Raw genomic sequence first — 20,351 nt, 5'->3', positions numbered from 1 at the left:
AAACTGGAAATTATTTCACAAACAGAGGGTGTGGAGGGCGTGGAGGGCGAGGGGCAGAGACGGGAAGCTTCTGGCTCGTGGTAAAGGACGAAGTTAGATTCAACTTGAAAAATAAACAATCAACGTGGCACAACAGTTGGCATCAAATCTGGCTTCGTCGTTTGCCACATCCATTAAAACTTAACGCCATCCATTTTTAATGACTAATACTAAGAGTTTCAAAACTACAAGGACTAAAAACCATCAAAGTTTTGAGTAGGAACTAAAACCAAAATTGTGTGATACTTAAGGGACGAAAAACATATTTAACCCAAACTATTTATATAAATAATAAATTTGATTGGGCCAAATTTATTATTTGTATAAATGTTATACTAATATATTATATAATAATTTAATAGTTAAAATACAAAAACTAAATTTAGAACTTTGTTTTTTAAAAGAATAAAAAAAATTGAGAAAAAAAAAAACCACCATTAACACGTGACATGTCAAATGAAACTTTTTTTAAAAGTGGAAACAGTTTGATATACACTCCCACTAATTGGAACCTATCATGCCTTATTAATTTCAGCGTGGGTACATTTGAAATTTTAGAAAGTATAGGATGGAGGAAGAAAATACGGGGTGCAGGAAGAAATTCCCATTACGAGATTATCAGCACTCACCACGCCACCATAAACCAAAACCCCATAACCCATGGCTGCTCCTCTTATTTTCAGACAGGCTCTCCTCCTTCGAGTTTGTTTCCATAACTACCAAAGCTTCACCGCCGGGGCTGTCGCGGCGCGTCACAGGCCGTTGTGCAGCGCCACCGCCAACTTATCGTCGGACGAAGCCGGCGAGAAAACAAAATCTAGCGGCATTAGCAACAACTCCTTTGTGCGGAAAGCTCAGTTCCCGTCAAGTCAGTCGCGGTGGGAAGATGACCCTGACTACCGGAAGTGGAAGGACAAAAAAGAGGAGATTCTGAAGGACATCGAGCCTATCATTATGCTCGCCAAGGACATTCTCCACTCCGGAAGGTCGCTTCCGAATTTCATTTCTACAAATATCTCAAGTTGATTTTATTTGTTTCTTAATATATTATGTGTCTCACACTTCAGGTACATGGACGGAGAGCGATTGAATATGGAGGACGAGAAAGCGGTTGTTGAGAAGCTTCTTGCGTACCATCCACAATCTGAAGATAAGGTTGGATGCGGCCTTGAATCTATTATGGTAAGCGCGCGGTCTGAATAATGTCTTCGTTGCGTACGTCGTCGTTTTGTAATAGAAATGCTGTTTTCTCTGTGATGTGAATGTGTCATTACTGTGGTGGCTTTACTATTTCTTATCTTATCAGTTTGCAACTTCTGACTGTAGTAGTTGTTCTAAGTGCTTGTTATTTCTGACTGGTTAAAAACTACTTAAAATATTCCAATCGTGCAATTTTTTGTGTTTTTATATCATAATATTGGCAAGATCGTATGTTTCTCACCCATTTCATATTTAAGTAAACGTCTTTTAACCTGAATTTTAATTTACATTTCTTTGATAAGCATTTCTAAGACTTTCATTTCAACATGTTTGGTGGCTTGTTTTCATCTACACCCCTTGGAATATATTTTTTTTTCCTTTTGGAGGGTGTGTATCTGTCACAAGTCACATGACATCACTTTAACAAGAATGTCCGAGCTTTGTTTGAGCACGGTGGTGGTTGCTCTGTGAGGGTTAGAACCTGTGTAAAACGGTAAAACTATGGTTCCTGAACTGGCAGGTAGACTTGTGGTTTACTTCTGTAAGATACTGAAATCCATTAAACGTTCTCCACACCGGCCAATAAGGTTTCACTCAACTGCCAAGATTGAACAATGTCCACAATCCACTAGAAGGTCCTGGGTTCATCCTTTCTGTTTTTCTTTCCTTGAAAGGTCGTTGTAAGTACTTCTGCAAGACTTTGCTTAGTCATCTTGCTTATCTTATCCTTAGAACAGGGCCTCTTCTCCCAAACTTTTTTTTCTGCCAAAAAAAATAAAACCTATATCATGGCTCTTTTCATGTTGGTTTATGAACTTTGTTCCTTTAATTTGTCTGGCTGTTTTAGTTTTTTTTTTTCTGCACTAAGTTGCCAATGATGGTGTAAATTTTGGTGGTGAGTGAAAGAGATGGGCAATTTGTCTTCTGGATTAGCAGGGGTTAGCTTTGTTAGCAAAGGAGGAGAGTGGAGAATCCAAATTTAATTTGTTTGGCTAGAATAGGTTGCCTACTCTGTTATTACCCACACCTAATCGAGCCAAGTATTATTCCCTTCAATTTACCCAATGTTACTGTTCATGGCATTTAAACAGCCACTAATCAGTTCTTTGAACCATCCCATGGCTTCTAAGTTCACCATATCGTCACATATATCTATCTAATGTTTTAGGTTTGAATTAGAGACGTTAAATCACAATGATGAACCAACTACTATAACCTTTACCCGTCTAAACTAAAGATGCGGGTTTCATTCTCACCACTTGATTATAATCTATATTTATTCTATTTAAATTTATCTTTTTCTGAAAGAATGAATTTAGAATTTTTAATAATCGATGTATTCTCGGCCATTGATCCACCTCTAATCCAGACTCATTAAATCCGAAGCCCTTTCCTTGATGTCAAATGTAGCCTTGATACTTTGTTACTCTTAACAAATAAGCTTATTTATGAGGGACATTTAATCACATGATAAGGCAGACATGCTTAAATGTTTTAAACTTATATTCTGGCCCTTCATTTGATTTTTTTCAACCTTGGGTTATTACCTATGTAACACGGATACTGAAACGAACACTAGACACAGGCACAAATACTTCGACTCAAAATGTAGAACATGAGACACGAATATGTATATTAGGTCATTATGGATTATTTAATTAGCAACCAATATTTATGTATTCAAAATCATATAAACAAGGTTTGTCAAATATAATACTCTGAACAAATTGTCAGTACAAAAATGAATCTAATCCATCTATCTAACATCCAAAAAGTGAAAAGAGGATATAATTCATATAGGACATTTCATCCCCTTCTTGATCACCATCATTGAAAAAAACATTTTAGTTAAAATTCATTTAAGACGAATTAACAACTTAAAAAAATTCCACATTACATGAAGATATGATAGGAGATTAAATAAAAAAATTATCAATAATAATATGTAGTCTAAATATTCGAGATCACATAAGATATTTTCCTTATTCTTACAATCACAATAGAAACTTATGCAATAAGTTTACAAGTTTATGGGTTTTTTTAGAAAATAATTGTATTTGTCCTTATTAACATTGTGTTGGAGTCATGTCAAAATTTTGGAAAAAAAATGTCTTTTGAATTGGACATTTCACATATACATGTCAGACATGGAGACAAACCTATCGAGAGGCATGTATGAGCTTCATAGGTTATTACAAATTGTTGACCGGCTACTCACCTTAATCAAATAATTATAGATGAAGATTGTTGTTTCAATTACCACTCACTATCAAGCTATTGCGAGTTGAACTAACCGTGAGGATAGGCGTTGATCTAGATATTGGGAAACACACATTATGAAGTGAATAGTTAAGCAGTTAGGAATTAATTTTATCTAACTCGTTATTTTTTTATTACCACCAATTCTTTCATTCAAATGCAGTAGAACAGGTAGGATCCAGTAGTTTCATGAAAACTTTTTCTTTTATTCGAATCATATTTCTTATATGAAACTCAAGTAAAAAGAAATATTAGATTTTAATCCCCGATATCTGAAAGATACAGTTCCTAATCCACATCTAGCCTTTAATCCAATGACCAAATACCATTTGTAATTCAAAACGTAAGTATCAATTCAGTGGTGATCAATCAAAGGAAAGATTGACAGCAAAATTAGAAAGAAACATCGACCGAATAAAATTGATCTAAACTCTAGAAGAGTAACTCTATTCAAGGTCAAGTAGAATTCATCCTTAATTATCCCAGGGAAAGTTAGAAATACATGATAAAATGAACAAAAACAAGGAAAATAGAGATGAGAAAAGAATCACGGTAGCTGCAGGAGTTAGTCCTAGGATGAGTCTTCACTAGAAGATGACATATTGTAATTTGGAGTAACATCCCGTGCAAAAGTTCAAATTTTGGGTTTGAATTGTGTTTTGGTATTGTTATATTTAAGTATGATTGCTTAGCAAAGAAAATTCAGCATCGACTGATTTTTTGAAAAAAGATCAGACTGTTGTGGGCAAAAATTTTAGACAACTATAAGAGAAACAGACCTGGCAATGACAAGCTTCAACAGATTTTGCATGTTGAGCAGTCTTCACTAAGCAATAATGATGGAACATGGGATCTTAAAAAATAAAGGAAATTTAAGATAAAATTGTGATATCCCTATAAAAAGCCAAACAAACATTTAGTAGAACTCTTAATGCTAATATATATCCTCAAATACTCGTAACCTGTCTCCTGATAATTACTAATTGTGCAAAATGTACATTTAATTGCCAATAATATATTTAAGAAACTCTTTACATGACTGCCAGAGTTTATATTTCCCATCTCTTTTGCTTTTTATAAATTTAGTTCGAGCCTTGATTAGACTACATGTCTAAAAGCTGAAATTATGAATAGAATTTTTAAATAATTGATATTTGCCCTCCCATTCATGTGGAACGATTTGGTGGCCCAATTTAAATGGCTGCTTGATTTCTTCTTCATCACTAGACCAAAACTATAATATGTAAAATGCTAGTTAATTATTTTTTTTATCAGCATGCTAGTTCATTAGTAGTTTGTTGAATACTAGTTTCCATGAACCGATACTGTATATTTAAAGTTGTAAATGATTTCCTTTTGATAAATCTTCAAATTAATGTAGAAGTTATGTCAGAACCATATTGACAAAAAGATTCGGCCCCTTTATCTACTCAAGTAAAATACTAGGTTTAATTGTACTTTTAAGCTCTTTAAACATTTTCCCAATTCAATTGCAAAGTTTTATCCTTTAAGTTTTCAGATTGTTTCGAGTAACTCCCTTTATCGCCCACCTTGTTATTAAAGAGATTCTCTTTTGATTATTGGTGGCATTATGCAATACCATTTAATTGTAAGCAAAATCATTGAAAAAAGGAGTTCCTCAAACGAATTTGATTTCTTTCCAGCGAAAAAAAATGTGTTTTTGTGGAGCTCATTGCAAACCTGACATAGGGAGTAATTTATAGTTAGTATAACTATGCGGACAATGTTGTAGAAATTAAACTAGAGTAAAAATCAAATTGCAAAAGTTAAAATTGCAAAAGGATCTTTTATAGACTATGCATTTCTGTCAGTTTTGAGCTTGGTAAGGTGTTAAGATTTTTCATTCTTTCTTACTTTCCTTGCCTTTTGAAGGAGCTGTGATCTTCTATTACTAATTTACTATCTACGTTACCTCCTCAGTTAGATCAAATATACTTACTGATGCACCTCTCATAAATAATACATTATGTATATTTGTGTGGGTCTTTCTGAATTTTCAGATATTCTCATTTACATTTTAGCAAAATAGATATACTTTTGTTTTTTTATTGGCTTGTTATGTTAATTTTGATCAAATGATTTTGTGCTGATCGGTTCTTGTTTAAGTGATCCTAAAAGTCTGTCTTCCAAAACGCATTATTGTGGAATAAAGCACTTCTTCCTTTCTGGATTTCACTTCATCCTTTAAAAATGTGATTGATTTGATAATCATTTCTGAAGACCAAACCCCCTCCTTTCCAATTAAAATTTGGTAAATAAGGTCATTAATCTTGTAAGATGTCCATGTCCTTATACTTTGCAAGAGTAAAATCCTTTATCTCATTTTATTTTTAAACTATCAACTCCTATGTATTTCCCGTACATTTTCCATTTTATTAAAATTTACATGATTCGAACATAAGACTGGAACTTCAGCCATTATTATTTTTTGGATTTTCTTGTCAGTGTTCTGCTTTGGTTACACCCCAAAGCGGAAAAATAGTGCAGGATATGGATATGTGACTTATTTTGTTGTAGGTTGACCGCCATCCCCAATATCGACAGTCAAGGTGTCTTTTTATTGTAAGAACTGATGGTGGCTGGGTTGATTTCTCCTATCAAAAGTGCCTTCGGGAATACATTAGAGATAAGTACCCTACTCATGCGGAAAGGTTTATTCGAAGACATTTTAAACGTGGCAGTGGTTGATGTATATATAATGGAATTTGGTTACTTTGGTGTGATCATAGCTTTTTACATATGCTTTTCCATCTAATTGCTCTCTGGCCTACCTATACTGTCAATTGCAGTAGATACCCATTGATTGACTGGGATATCAAGCTTATTATGAAAGAAACAGAAAATTATTGAAGTGGGCTTCACTTTGTTGAATTATAAGTTTTGTAAAACATTTTATTGGGCATGCAAATTGGTGGTTGGGTAACATTCTGGTTGGCAGTAAGGAATGGAATTTTGTTGTCTAATGACCTGTAATATTGTAAGAAATTTACTAAAATTCAATGTCATTCTATAGTCAGAGCATATTTTTATTGTTGCGTGGGCTTCAGCATTTGAATTTAACCCCGAAATTTTTGGAGGATGCTTTCAACCTGAATTTGGATTCATTCCCAGAGATTCACATAATCGCCACAACGAGGTTAGAAAACACCCGGAACCCGTAAAAGTCTATAAAGTGAGAGGGAAGCCTAGGGTTGTACTGCGTACCAACTCTGGATTATGGGTCTTGATTGCGGTGTCCTATATCCAGCTATATTAGTCACGGGACATTTTGGAGTAGTTGAGATTCGACATGTACGTGTCAATACTCGGCAAGGGTCAAGCTCAACTAGGTTCAGTAGGAACCTCTGCACAAGTCAAAACGAAGAGAAACTATGTCTGGCTGCTTTGAGATTTTTAACTGAATCATGTTAGTCTTGATGACAGGTCAAACATTCGAACTGTTACTATGGGCTCATAACCAACCGAACGGTAAAGGTGTAGAGGAGTCTCTAAGTTATTGAGCTCATAGCCGACCGATGGTACCTCCTAGGCAAATGAACTGAGCGGACAAACAGTTAACCGTTCGGTAAAATGGGCTCGTAACCGACCGAACGGTAAAGGTGTAGATTTTGAGCTCATGTCCGACCGATGGTACCTCCTAGGCAAATGAACTGAGCGGGCAAACAGTTAACCGCTCGGTAAAATGGGCTCATAGCCGACCGAATGGTAAAGATGCAGAAGAGTCGGCTGACCGATGATACCTCTCAGGTCAATGAATCGAGCGGTAAAAACAGCCGTTAAGGTTACGCAAAGTCACTGACTTGAGCGTTAGAGTGTCTTTTGTAGGCACCTCCCCAGCGGCTTGAACAAGAAGAAGAGATAAAACAGCTCAACTGAACATCGGAACAGACAACTTTAAATATTTTGGATTAGGATTCTAAATCCTGCCGAAACACGAACAAATTTCCTCTCAATCAGTATTACTGTCAACAACATATTCCCCAGGCTAATATGGCTTATAACTTCACCAAGGGCTTAGAATCAATGCCTACAAACTAGAATGATTTTTGATTCTAAACCTTAACAAAAATTTGAAACTTTAGCATCAATAATTAATAGGAAATAACATAGCCCTACGGTCTCCAATTAAGCTACTAACTTCTTTTGTCTCATATACCTCCCATACTCCAAATATTGATAGCAAGGATAGAAAATAACGTGATCGACTAACCTACTATGGTCAGAGTGGTGGGGTCCAGTGAAGATGTGACTCGGTCTTTTGGTAGATTCACAGTATTGGAGGCCAAGATGGTGGAGGGAGGTTGGGGATTAGCCAGAAAAAGGATGTTCTTTCACTTTATAAAATAATTGACACATAATATAGCGGTGTTTCGCTTAGATTTTTTTTTTTTTTTACATTTTAATGAGCATTATTATGAGTGTGGATATTCTTTTTTTGCTTCAGGTTTGAAAGTTCGATTTGGTCGTGGGTGTTAACCAAGTGACTTCAACTCGAGGGGAGGTACGTTTGATTGTGAATAATCTTTAAAAATTTGCAAAACTTAGAAAGAATAATTTCAAGAACCAATATGAGATTAATTTGGCAGTACCTAGATGGATATAAAATCACTAACGCATTGATCAGATAGCAAAATAATGACTGAACTTTTATTATTGGATTCAGACCAAATGTGAAGGATACCTGTAAACTTACTATATCGTTGCAAAGGATGCCTAATAATGACAAACCATTAACAAAATTCACAACCCAAAGGCAAGTATTTTAAGAGTAAACTCAATTTACCTATTCATTAAGAATGTATTTGGGCGAACTGACTTCTTAGGAAAAATATTCTTTGTAAATTAAAATTGATATATGTATGAATTAAAAATAAAATTTTAAATCATTATATAAAAGGGCTTATAAAACTGTAACTTTTCTTTTTCATCTTCAAAATCTAAAATTAAAAATAAAATAAAAGATCAGCTAAATATCTAAATTTAGAAACCACGTGGTTCAGCATTTCTGCAGATATGATCGTATTTTATTTTCTCCCTTGGGTAAATGGGGTTCCCATAGTAATAGCATTTCTCAATCTTATGAGAATGAAAAATGATTTTTTTAGGCTCTTAAATTTTTTACATTCATTTAACAGTATTTTTATTCATTTTTTATTTTCTTTTTTCTTAAAAAAATACATAAATGTATACTTTTATATAATTATTTTACCTTTATATTATATGTTAAATAAATATAAAAATATGTCATCATATCGGTTTTTTTATGAAAATTAAGCCGTTTTTTTATGAAAATTAAGCCGAGAAGATCACTCTCTTCGAGAGACTAATATAAAACCACATTATTTAGAATAAAATAGTAATTTAATCAAATTAACTTAAATAATATTTAAATTGCAAAACGCATGTCACGAATATGGAATCGAGCAACAAACACTGCGTCAATGACTCACCAATGATATCATGAGAAGATACTTTTTCACTTAGCATTAAGTTTTGATTATTTTCTATATGCACATGCAAGAATGGCAAAATCTGTAGCAAGAAGAAAAAATCCATTTAAACTTAAAAAAACTCTTAGAACTTAACAGAGTAACATGACATCGTTATAACTGTGATGTTATTTACCAAAACCCTTCACTTTCTAACCTGCTGCAGACTTATGTCAAGTATTATGATTTGGGTGGTTTGCCACTTAAATCAAGCAGGTTGTGATTATAATAATCAGACGAAGTTCTTCTTTACTCATAACAAAGTCCTTTTTTAAAAAATAAATAAATAAATCCTGTTTAACCTAATCAGTTAAAATTCCCCCTTTTAGTCAAAAGTCTTTATGCATGTCCATTCCGTGATATATTCATTAGGTAAAGCTGCAATTTAGCCTTTGATATATTTATTTGAGAAAGATCTTTATCCCCTTTAAAGCAGTTAAAATGGATTGTCAATGAGTCAATTATTTATTATATACAGTTAAATAACTATTTCTATACAAGAAAAATTAGTAGAAAAGTTAAAAATATAAAATTAATTTTTCTGTAAACTAAACTTAATTTAAGTGCAAGCTGATCTATATTTACAAGGAATTAATTTATAAACAAATTAATTTCAATTTATAAAAATATGACTCTTTTATTTAATTTTCTTATAAGTACTTGAACATGCCATAAACAATAATTGAGCGTCTGCAAGCATATGCTTGGGCAACTACTATTTGTGGATGGAGTGGCGAAGTTCTTCTACAATAATGCAACAATATGAATCCTCAGTGCAATTGACTTATGCCATGACTAAATAAAGAGCAAAATTTCCACACTTTTAACATGACCATTGACCACTATTACACGTCGATTTCAATCTATCTTAGTCGTTTGTTACCTTTTATTACTTTTATTACATATACAATGGTCAATATTTTAATAGATGGTCATGGACAAAGATTTACAATCTTCTACATCAATAATAAACTTTTTTTATTTATTTTATAATGAAATTTGTGTTGGGTGAAAAAGTGAAAAAGAGAGGTAAAAAGCAAGAGGTGATGGAAGTGAACATTATTTGAGTTCATTCATGGTAGTTATGTTATGTTACCTGTGTAGCAATTATGTAGTGTTGTGGTATTTTATGATTACTGTGAAAACATTATGATTAAGCTCTGACTCTGTTGCGGACCCTTCTTCACTCTTCAACCAGCTGGATGAAGATCTTTGTGGCCCATCGTCTTCCATAACTCACACACTCAAACACTGTTTTTTTCTTAGTACAACTTCCCAGGGAGGGATCCTCAGTTTTGGACAAATCAATAAATTCAAAGAATTATTGTACCTCAAAATAACCTTCTCATTTTCTCATCCCTTCTTTTCATTCCCACAACTTTAATATTATAATCATTTTTCTTTCAACACCTCTCCTCCCCCTTACCATCATGCTTTAATTCATTATGGCCAAATTTATATCTTATATTTTAGGCGTTTGGTTAAATAAAATTAATGCACACAAGTTTTATGAATTTTAAAATTTTGTGGAAAAAATCAAGATATATAACATTTACTTTGTAAAATTTACGAACGTGCAACTTAGCTCGTAATATAAATCGGTTATCGATAAATAAAAATAAAACGTGTGTCATACATAATTTTATATCCTTTGAAATCGGTGAAAATTACTTGTATAGATAATTATTTTTGTTTGACGTTTATATCAAGTGCATGGGAGACAATGTAAATGTTCACAAAAGATAAACTATTTTTAAGTTAAATGATTTATTAGTCGAAATGTTTATTAGAGTAAGAAATAATTGAATTGTTTAAAGCTAGGTAGAACATGGTTAAAAAAAATAAACTTTAGACTAACTCAAATTTATAAAATTGATATGTTTTTTTTGTCTTGTATTTATTCGATATGAGATTGTTAATACACTTATTTATATATATATATATATATATATATATATATATATTTTACATAACTAAACATTAATTAATTGTAAGTGAATAAAATAATATATTTAATAAACAATAAATTTTACTAAGATATTATCTATAACTCTAAGTTAAGAAATAAAAATTTTAAACTTAATTAAACTTAAATTCAATTTTTTTATCATAATATCAAAACCTAATGTTTACCTCAATAAAGTTTATCAGTTTAACAAAAAGTTTATTCATGTGCTTAGTCATCCTGTATTGATAAGATATATAAACATATGGAATATGATAAAAAAAATGCATGACAATCCATAAAATTTTGAAAATTATAAGAAACATACTCGCAGACAATATCAGCGTGCAAAGTTTGAACAAAAGTTTCAAATGATTTTTAATTTCAATTTCATTGTTAGATGTTCAAAATACTGAAAACAACACAAAACCATTTTTCATTAAAATCAATCTAATCCCTATTGAAATATCATCCATAAAAAAAGAAAAAAATCTTAAAATCTTAAATTTATCTTAACACCATTTGTTCTAAAATGTCAAAATGAGTTAGGTCAATGAGTTTTATTTCATTTTTACATTGCAATATAAATTACGTAAAAATTAAAGGTATAATTTATAAAAAAAAATCATTAATATTACTTTAACTTTTAAAATATTAAAAAATAGTTCAAAAATTCTTCAACGTGATAATAATTGACCGAGTACCTTTTAATAATTAAATGCCTTATTCTGTCTGTTATTTTAATTATCATACAAGAGATTAAGTACCTAGAGAAAATGGTGAAATGATAACTTGCTATATAATATTATTAATTGTCCAGAGCAATAATTACCTTGTCGAGTATCAAAAACAAAATCGAAAAGGTTGACTTGATAAATAATTTACCTTTCTACGTACCTTTTTATCCTTTTTGTATGAAGGAAAAAAAACAATTTAAGCTAGAGAAAAAATAAAAAATATTTTAAGTTAGAGAAAAAAAAAAGATAAATAACTGAAATTAGGGAAAATAAAAAAAATTGAAGTTAAATAGGAATTAAAAAAATCAAGATAGAAAAAAAAAGAAGTTGGAGAAAAAATAAAATAGAAAATATTATCATTTTCGTGTTCTATTTCATTTTCGTTAGTTCCCATCAAATAAAATAAGATAAATTATTTTTTAAACTTTGTTTTTTTTTTCACTCATACATTCTCATTTTCTCCTATATTTTCCTCCAACAAAACAATGTGTTATTAACAAAGTATATATGATACCAGAAAGTTTCCTTTTCATAGTAATTTATTCATATGTTTTTAACCAAATGTTCATTTTAATAAATCCGTGAACAATTATTTTGTAGGTATTCTTATGAGACACACAAATGTAGTTTTCTTTTTTTGAAAAAAAAAGAGAGTATAATTTTTGTTTTATTCACCCTGCATAGATCATTTAGACTGACAAGTGCACGTATAATTTATTCTTTGAGAGTAATTTCATATCATCCTACAAAATCTAAGTACAGTTTTATGAGATGAGCGAGTCAACGATATAGTGTTTAGAAAGGTAACAATTGATTAAATCAGTCTATAACCATATATATTATTCTATCAATCAATCTCCAACATTATAAACAAATAACAATAATAACATTAATAATAATAAATAAATAACATTAATAATAATAATAATTACATTGAATGATCGACCGGTCCTTAATTGATTGGGTGATCAACGTTTTTATCCGTATTTATCTCACAAATTAGATGAATCTCACTAAAGAGTGAGTAACTAATCGGTAAAATATATGTTACTTAATCATATTACAAATTAAACATCTTTATAGATAAAATATATTTATCAGTTTTTGGGTTGTGATTAAATCAATTTTAGTTAAAAGTCTATTTTGAAACATATAAATTAAGACTTTACTATGCTAACTGAACACTTGAGTGTCGGAGTATCTTTAAGATGTAATTACCCAGACAACATGGTCAATGAGTGAGGAGAGTGAAAACAATTGGACTTTGGAGACAGTTTTGAATTTGAGTGTGATGTGTAAGGATGACAACCGGTCGGGTTAGACATAGATAATGCCTACCCGCACGGATACCGTTTAAAAAATACCCGTGAATATTTTAAAACTCACATTTATCTCCAAATATTTAAAAAATTTCAAAAATAAAATTTCAAAAAACATATAAAATATAATATAAATTAAAATTTAATTTTAATTAAATATAATATATAAAATATAAATTAATTTTAATTTTAATTAAATTGAACTTAATAAAATATAAATTAAATTTTTATTTTTTACTAAGAACAAATATCTATAAGTATTAGTAATATAATAGTCACACCCAAATAGATATTAAAATATTTGTTACATGTTTATGAAAAATAAATCCCCCCAAATATTAACTATACAAAAGGGATTTTATCTAAAAAAAAAAAGTATGGACACAAATATTTTTCTGTCCTTAACAATTTGATTGTAATCTCCCCAAACAATGATTATTATGATAATAATTATAATAAAAATAATAATAATAATAATAGTGGTAGTAGTAGGATGTGTGGAAAGGGTTGATGAGTCCCAATAAAGGTTATGTTCCTTTATTTTCCTGCTCTGAGATATAATTGGAAGAAGAAATGAAGATCTGTGATCGTGGAGGGAGTGGACATGTCTGAGTTTGACCAGTATAAAGTGCGTGTCGCTGTTTTTGTCTTAGAAAGAAACGATACATACACTAGCACACTACTTTTGGGAGAAAGTTAGGAAGAAAAGAAAAGAAAACTGATAATCATGTTGTGATAAGAAAGGGTTGATTGCAAAAAATGGGCGAAATGAATGAATGAATGAAAAGTGTTAATTAATTAAACACAGTGAAAGAGTGAGTAAGTGGTGAGATTTCGTACCATAGTTTGGTGTGCTGTAAACCACAAATTCACCTTTCACTCACTCATTCTGTCTCTTCTCACACCTTCTTCCACTATCACACTAATCACTATGTTTACCTAGCTACTCCTCCTCTTTCCTCGGACATCGAGCCTACAAAACAACCATGTAAATTTCAAAAACAAAACAAAGAAAGCAACGTCTCATCACACCACCACATACTTAATTACACCTATAACCATGCCTCTAATTTTATTTACTTCTCTCTACCTCTGTTGTCTCACCATTTAAGACATGTTTTTAAGGCTTCATCAACTTTATAATCGTTAATAATTTTGACATGCATGGCATGGCTAAGTACCTAGCTCTGAATCAGTCCTATTCCTACGGCTCGCTGCTCTGTTCCAACAATTTATTGTGATGGGGCAATTGCAGAGACATCTCTTTATCGTACGACGAAAAGAAGAACTCAGTTGTCCTTGTGTTGTGTTATATATTAGTAGTAAATTATGTTGGGAAGTGTATCCTTCCGTATTTGTCACATTGCGTTATAGTTTTGGGTATCTGAAGCACAGGGAATGATACTCACGAATCACGAATCCAAATCACATTTTTCACCCTTTCTATTTAACTCTCTTTCTAAAATCTCAAATACATCCACTCATGCAAACAACCTAAACGCCACGGGGATAGGATAACTCTTTTTCTTCCTCAATTCTTTTTACTTTTACAAATTATTAAATTATTAATTTCATTTCTAATTCTACAAATCCCATTTTATTTACTTTATATAAATTATAAAACAAATAATTAATATCTTATAATCATTATTAGAGAATCATACTTATACACTATTTATATATAAACTCAAATAGTATTATATTTGTTTTTTAAGATTACTTTATCTTCTAAATTCTTCATGTTTTTTTTTGGGGAATCATAAACTACAAAACAAGAGAAATTAAAATTATCTTCACTAAATAAAATTTACATTAAGGTAAGTTTTTTTTTCCTATTTGATTTTCGACTTTTTCTTTCTCTCTCTAAACTAAAGGTTTTATTTGCACAAGAAATTTACAATTTAAAAAAAAATTGCCTTTATATTTTAATTTGTTTAACTTCTAAAATATTTTCATAGATTTTTTTTTAAGTTTTAGTTTGTTTATTTGAATACAATATTTGAATTACTATCCGATACAAAAAATATCGTATAAATGACATAAAAAAATAATATTGGTTTTCGACAATATATTTGTAACAACAATTAAATATCCTTTTATTTTTATTTTTTATGATTTATAATTCTTTCTATTTTATTTTTTAACAATAAATAATAATATAATAATAAATAATTATATTAACAGAGGTCAAATCATCATCTTCTAAACCATATTATTACTAGTCTAACGGAAAATAACAAAACTAATTATTGAATGTCTTAACATTCATGGAAAAATAATATTACTCATGTTGATAAAGAAAATACTAACAAACATTAATATATAATAATTTCAATGAAAAAAAAAAACTAAGTATATTGTATATCTATGTCAAATTGAATGTCTGTTTTAAGAATATTTTGAATATCAAAACTACATTATTTTTAATACGTGGAAAAAGCTTTTGCTACGGTGAGATAGAGAATTTGCCGTGTGGAAACGATTATACAAATTGAATTTGATGTTCCCAAAATATATAGAATCCCTAAGTCTTCATCGTTGTCGTATCATCTTAATTTGCACTACATCCCTTCGCAAAGGTCAATAGACAAATTTGAGATTTTAAATTGGGAACACAAACCAAAGCTAACAAGGTCCATGACATGCATATTCATTTCATGAAACAAAATTAAACGTATTCATTTTCTTAGGCCAATGTATTAAAAAATTGTATACATACTGATTAAAAATCCTGCTTAATTCACCATAATCTTTATCTATAATGGTAAAGTTTATACGAAAGACCACATCGCAAGCTATTGTTATTATAAATAGAAGTATATAAGTATAACGAAATTACCATTAACACTAATTATTTTAGAGAAAAGTGTGATTATTAATAATTAAATCGTAATTATATTGTTATTAATCTGAAATTTATTCTGAAAATTATAAATACAAATTTGAGGTAGAAATGTTAGTGATTGTATTTAATACTTATTAATTACTCAAACCGCTATCTCTTACTGATTTTGATATCATAATACTTTTTGTAGTTAACTTGCATTCAAGAAAGACTTAAACTCTAAGGAGAAACATTAATCAATAAATAATTAACCTCCACCTATAACCAGAATAATTTTACTGAAATCCTATTTGTTTTAAATTTTAGTATCAATACTAAAAAATAATTAAGACGATGTTATATTCTCATAATATAACTATGAGAAAATAATAAAGTAAAAATTAAATTTAATGGATCAAATCTATATATTTATTAAAGATTTTATATCTTTTTTTGCCATTCTTTGCTGTTTTGTAAAGGGAGATATTATTATTGCAAGGTTTGGTATTTAGTTTAGAAATTATAAGTAGTTGGATAGAACCTATGAAAGTCAGAAAGAAAATATTTCCGTATAGACACTCTCTCTAGGTTAATTATAGGTTTTATGTCTGAATAGCGTTATTATTGAAGTGATGAGCAAGTGAAAACTAACTGTTTATGCAATTATCAACTAATACGAAGATAATTATTACTAATTGATGTTCTATAATGATTTAATCACAATATACATAATATACACATGTTAAATCTATAATTGTTATTCTATGTTGTTTGTAAAATATTTTATAGGTTAATATTTCTTATACAATAACATATAGTTAAAACGACACTCTTACGGCAAATACATAAATCACTCAAAAGATAAGATATACGGACATTGAAATAACATGAATTTTAAGTTTAAGCAATATAATCTAAAATTGAAATGATAATTTGATGCTTGATCAAAAGATAGTTCTAAACAACTATCTCTCGTTTTGATTTTTATGTACTCAAACATTAAATATTTGTGATGATATATAGATTGTTAGAAGATGAGAGACCAAATAATCACGTTAGTGCTCACAACGAATGTATTTTTTGTGATTTAACATTTTGTATTACTATATCTAAAATTTAAGATTCTGTGATATATGACAAAATATCTTACCGAATGAAAATGACATTATAATCGGTGTTGAAAATTTCTTAAAAATCATTTTATAATTGTTTTTTTAATTGTAAGTAACCACGTTAACAAAAAAATTGATAATAATTTTTATGATAATGTTTTCGATTGATAAATGTTAGTTTCAAGCAGAATAAACTTTATATAACTTTTTCAGAAAATGTTAAGTGTAGAAAATTATATAGTTTCATTCACGTGTAATTTAGAAATCTTATCAATTCAAAGTGATTGAATTGTTGTTTATTATTCTTGGTTTGTTAATATATACATATTTTTGTGTTTGATGTAGATGTTATTCCCTGTCATTATTCTTTTAAAATTAAATCATCCTATATGTCTTCGTGTATTGTTGTAATCCATAAAATTAAATATTTTTTCTTTAATTTTAACGTATTTGTTATTTTTCAAAATTTTGTATCACTTTTGATATAATTTATTATTGTTAGTTTTAAAAATTTTCTTCACCAGGTAATTTATTTTGAAAAAATATCGTTCAAATATGTAAAGAAAATTACTTTTGTTCTTAGAAAATATTGTGAAAATCAGAATAATATCAGTAATAATTGTAAAAATTATATTGGTATTTTTTAAATACGAAAACTCAAACTCAACAACAACAATAATGAAATTAATTACTTTATTAATGACAATAACTATGTGCAAAAATTTTATATACCAAATTTTAGATAATATATTATTATTGTTTAAGAAAATTAATTTTTTCGCTTATAATAAATTATTGTTACATGAAATAATTTTTTCATAATAAATGCATTATGAATTTAACTTAAATATAAACAAATTAAATATTTATAAGATAAAAGATCTATAAATATATTATTTAAAAAATTTAAATAAAAATTAGTGTCAAATATCGCAAAGGAGTTTTTATCATAAACCCAACAAATACAGTATAACATAAATAATGAGGATATTATGAGATATATTTTAATATGATTTGAAAAATAATTAAAATTATCAATAAAATGAATACAAAATGCATAACTATAATAATAATGCATTATTCGTGACATATATATGAGTTTGCTAACTTGCGTATGCTTGTTTATGAGTTGGTATATTTTAGCAACGTGTACCGGATTTTAGTAGATAAAAATACTCTCATATATTATGGTTTCTAAGTTTTAAGGTCAAGAGTATTTGAATAATTTTATTCTCAAAACTAAAAAAAAAGAAACCCCAAAACCCTTACTCATCTCCATGATTTCTATCAACCCTTTCTCTTTCATTTCTCTCACTCTAACATTTTCTCTGTAACCCAAAGTGAAAAAATCAGAAACATTCGCTGTTAAACAAATTGCCTTTGTAAATAGTCGAGTTATTGACATATTCACCTTCAGCCAAAGGTTCATTCAATATCTCTTCAATTTCATCATCTTCATTAACCTCTCTAATTTCATCATCTGCAAATGTGGAATCATCATTTCAAAAAAAACCCTCCAAGCCAATTACCAATTCTTTCGGAGGTCATTATGCTTGTGAAAATGAAATAAAATTAAATAAGACAAAAAAATTATAAAATGAAAACTCATTATAAAATCATTTTTTGTAAGAATTTGTTTAACAACAGAGTGTTTATGATTTTTTGTAGGCCAATTACCAATTCTTTTTATGTCATCATGCTTGTAAAAATTAGATAAAATTATATAAGACAAAAATTATAAAATTAAAACTCATTATAAAATTATTTTTTTGTAAGAACTTGTTTAACAACGAGTATTTCTGATTTTTTCCACATCAATTACAAATTCCTTCATATGTCATTATGCTTGTGAAAATTAGATAAAATCAAATAAAATCAGATAAGACAAAAATTATAAAATGAAAACTCATTATAAAATCATTTTTTTATTGTTTAACAATTAGAGTTTTTGATTTTTTTTTTCAGTTGGGGCTACTATAGGATGCAGAAAAAATGTTGGAGTGAGAGAGATGAAAGAGAAAAGGTTGAGAGGAATGAAGTAGGTGAACAAGGGTGTGAGGTTTATTTTAATTGAGAATGAAAATTATTCAAATACCCTTCACCTTAAAACTTAGAATCCATAATATATGAGAGTATTTTTGTCTACTAAAACTTAGTACACATCACTAAAATGTACCAACTGAAAAACAAACATACACAAATTAACAAACCTATATATATATATATATATATATATATATATATATATATATATATATATATATATATATATATATATTAGTTATAAAACATATAATAAACTTTATTCTCAAAGTCGTTAAATATTTTCAATAGTCTTTATCAACATCTTAGAGTTTAAAATTTTAAGATCTCGCCTGTAGTATCTTAATTATACACATGTTCGATTAGAATATAATTATTAAATGTTAACAATAAAATTGATTACTTTTAAAGTGATCAAAGAAAAAAATCATAAAAAAAATATATGAAGAAACTAAACAAACAATTTTACAACTCCAACCCATGTTTTTAATTTTATTTATGCTTCGACATTTAATAAATCATTTTAGATTCAAAAATGTTACGGTTCAATTTTTTTTAATCATTTGTTCAAAATTGTTGAGAAGATATTTACGTAATATAATTTAATATTAAATTTAACTATTTAATAGTTCAAATATTAAAGATTCAATAAATACAATTATTTATTTTTTTATCTCAAATTTATATTTTTAAATACTAATTATATTTTATATTTTAAGTTATTCAATATTAAAATTAATTATTTTAATAATTAACTAATCTTTAGATTTTTAAAATAACAATTTACTTATATGTCTCACTAATAGTTGTCAGACCGTTTTCATAATTCTAATGTGTTGTTTACATTTTATGACATCACAGACACATAATATATATAAATACAGCTAACCAAACCCATTTCTTTTGGAAGAGCAGCTAACTTTCTATCATTCTATTATTTCCTAAACCAAAGTACAGACATTAAAACTAATTACTTCAATCATAATAATAATAATTTATCAGTACATTTCATTAACAATCAGACAATCATATTATACATAACCTATCATTTTTCTAATGTCACCAGAGACATCACAGACACATAATATATATAAAGACAACCAAACCCATTTTTTTAAAGAGCAGCTAACTTTCTTGCATTCTATTATTTCCTAAACCAAAGTACAGACATTAAATAAGAAGGTTAAAAGAGTGGGGTTACATAATTCAATCCCTTTACTGTGTAACTGGGCAGTCAGTGACTGGTGATTAAGAATGCTTCAATGGAATTAGGTAAAGTTAGTTTAACATCTTTCCATTAGGGTGATTTTTTTTTTATGATTAGTTTATTACTAATTAAGATTTGCATGAGTGTGAGAACGAA

At 28.9% G+C, this 20,351-nt stretch overlaps 1 protein-coding gene across 1 annotated transcript; it reads left to right on the top strand.

The window, feature by feature from the left end:
* Positions 1-641: 641 nt before the first annotated feature.
* Positions 642-6,534, top strand: LOC108343399 (protein DCL homolog, chloroplastic). The gene is made up of 3 exons (XM_017581658.2): positions 642-1,025; positions 1,107-1,221; positions 6,037-6,534. Exons 1-3 carry the CDS (start codon positions 700-702, stop codon positions 6,205-6,207), a joined length of 612 nt encoding a protein of 203 aa, XP_017437147.1. The 5' UTR covers positions 642-699; the 3' UTR covers positions 6,208-6,534.
* The last annotated feature ends 13,817 nt before the right edge of the window (positions 6,535-20,351 follow it).

This window comes from Vigna angularis, chromosome 4 (genome assembly GCF_016808095.1).
Source record: "Vigna angularis cultivar LongXiaoDou No.4 chromosome 4, ASM1680809v1, whole genome shotgun sequence".
In the NCBI taxonomy this organism is placed as follows: domain Eukaryota; kingdom Viridiplantae; phylum Streptophyta; class Magnoliopsida; order Fabales; family Fabaceae; genus Vigna; species Vigna angularis.
Note: the sequence above shows the minus strand (reverse complement) of the source record. Positions and strands in the feature narration are given on the sequence as shown.

Coding starts and splice junctions, on each gene's coding strand:
- LOC108343399 (XM_017581658.2), top strand. CDS start 700: ATGGCTGCTCCTCTTATTTTCAGACAGGCTCTCCTCCTTCGAGTTTGT. Junction 1,026..1,106: donor GACATTCTCCACTCCGGAAG/GTCGCTTCCGAA, acceptor CTCACACTTCAG/GTACATGGACGGAGAGCGAT. Junction 1,222..6,036: donor GCGGCCTTGAATCTATTATG/GTAAGCGCGCGG, acceptor ATTTTGTTGTAG/GTTGACCGCCATCCCCAATA.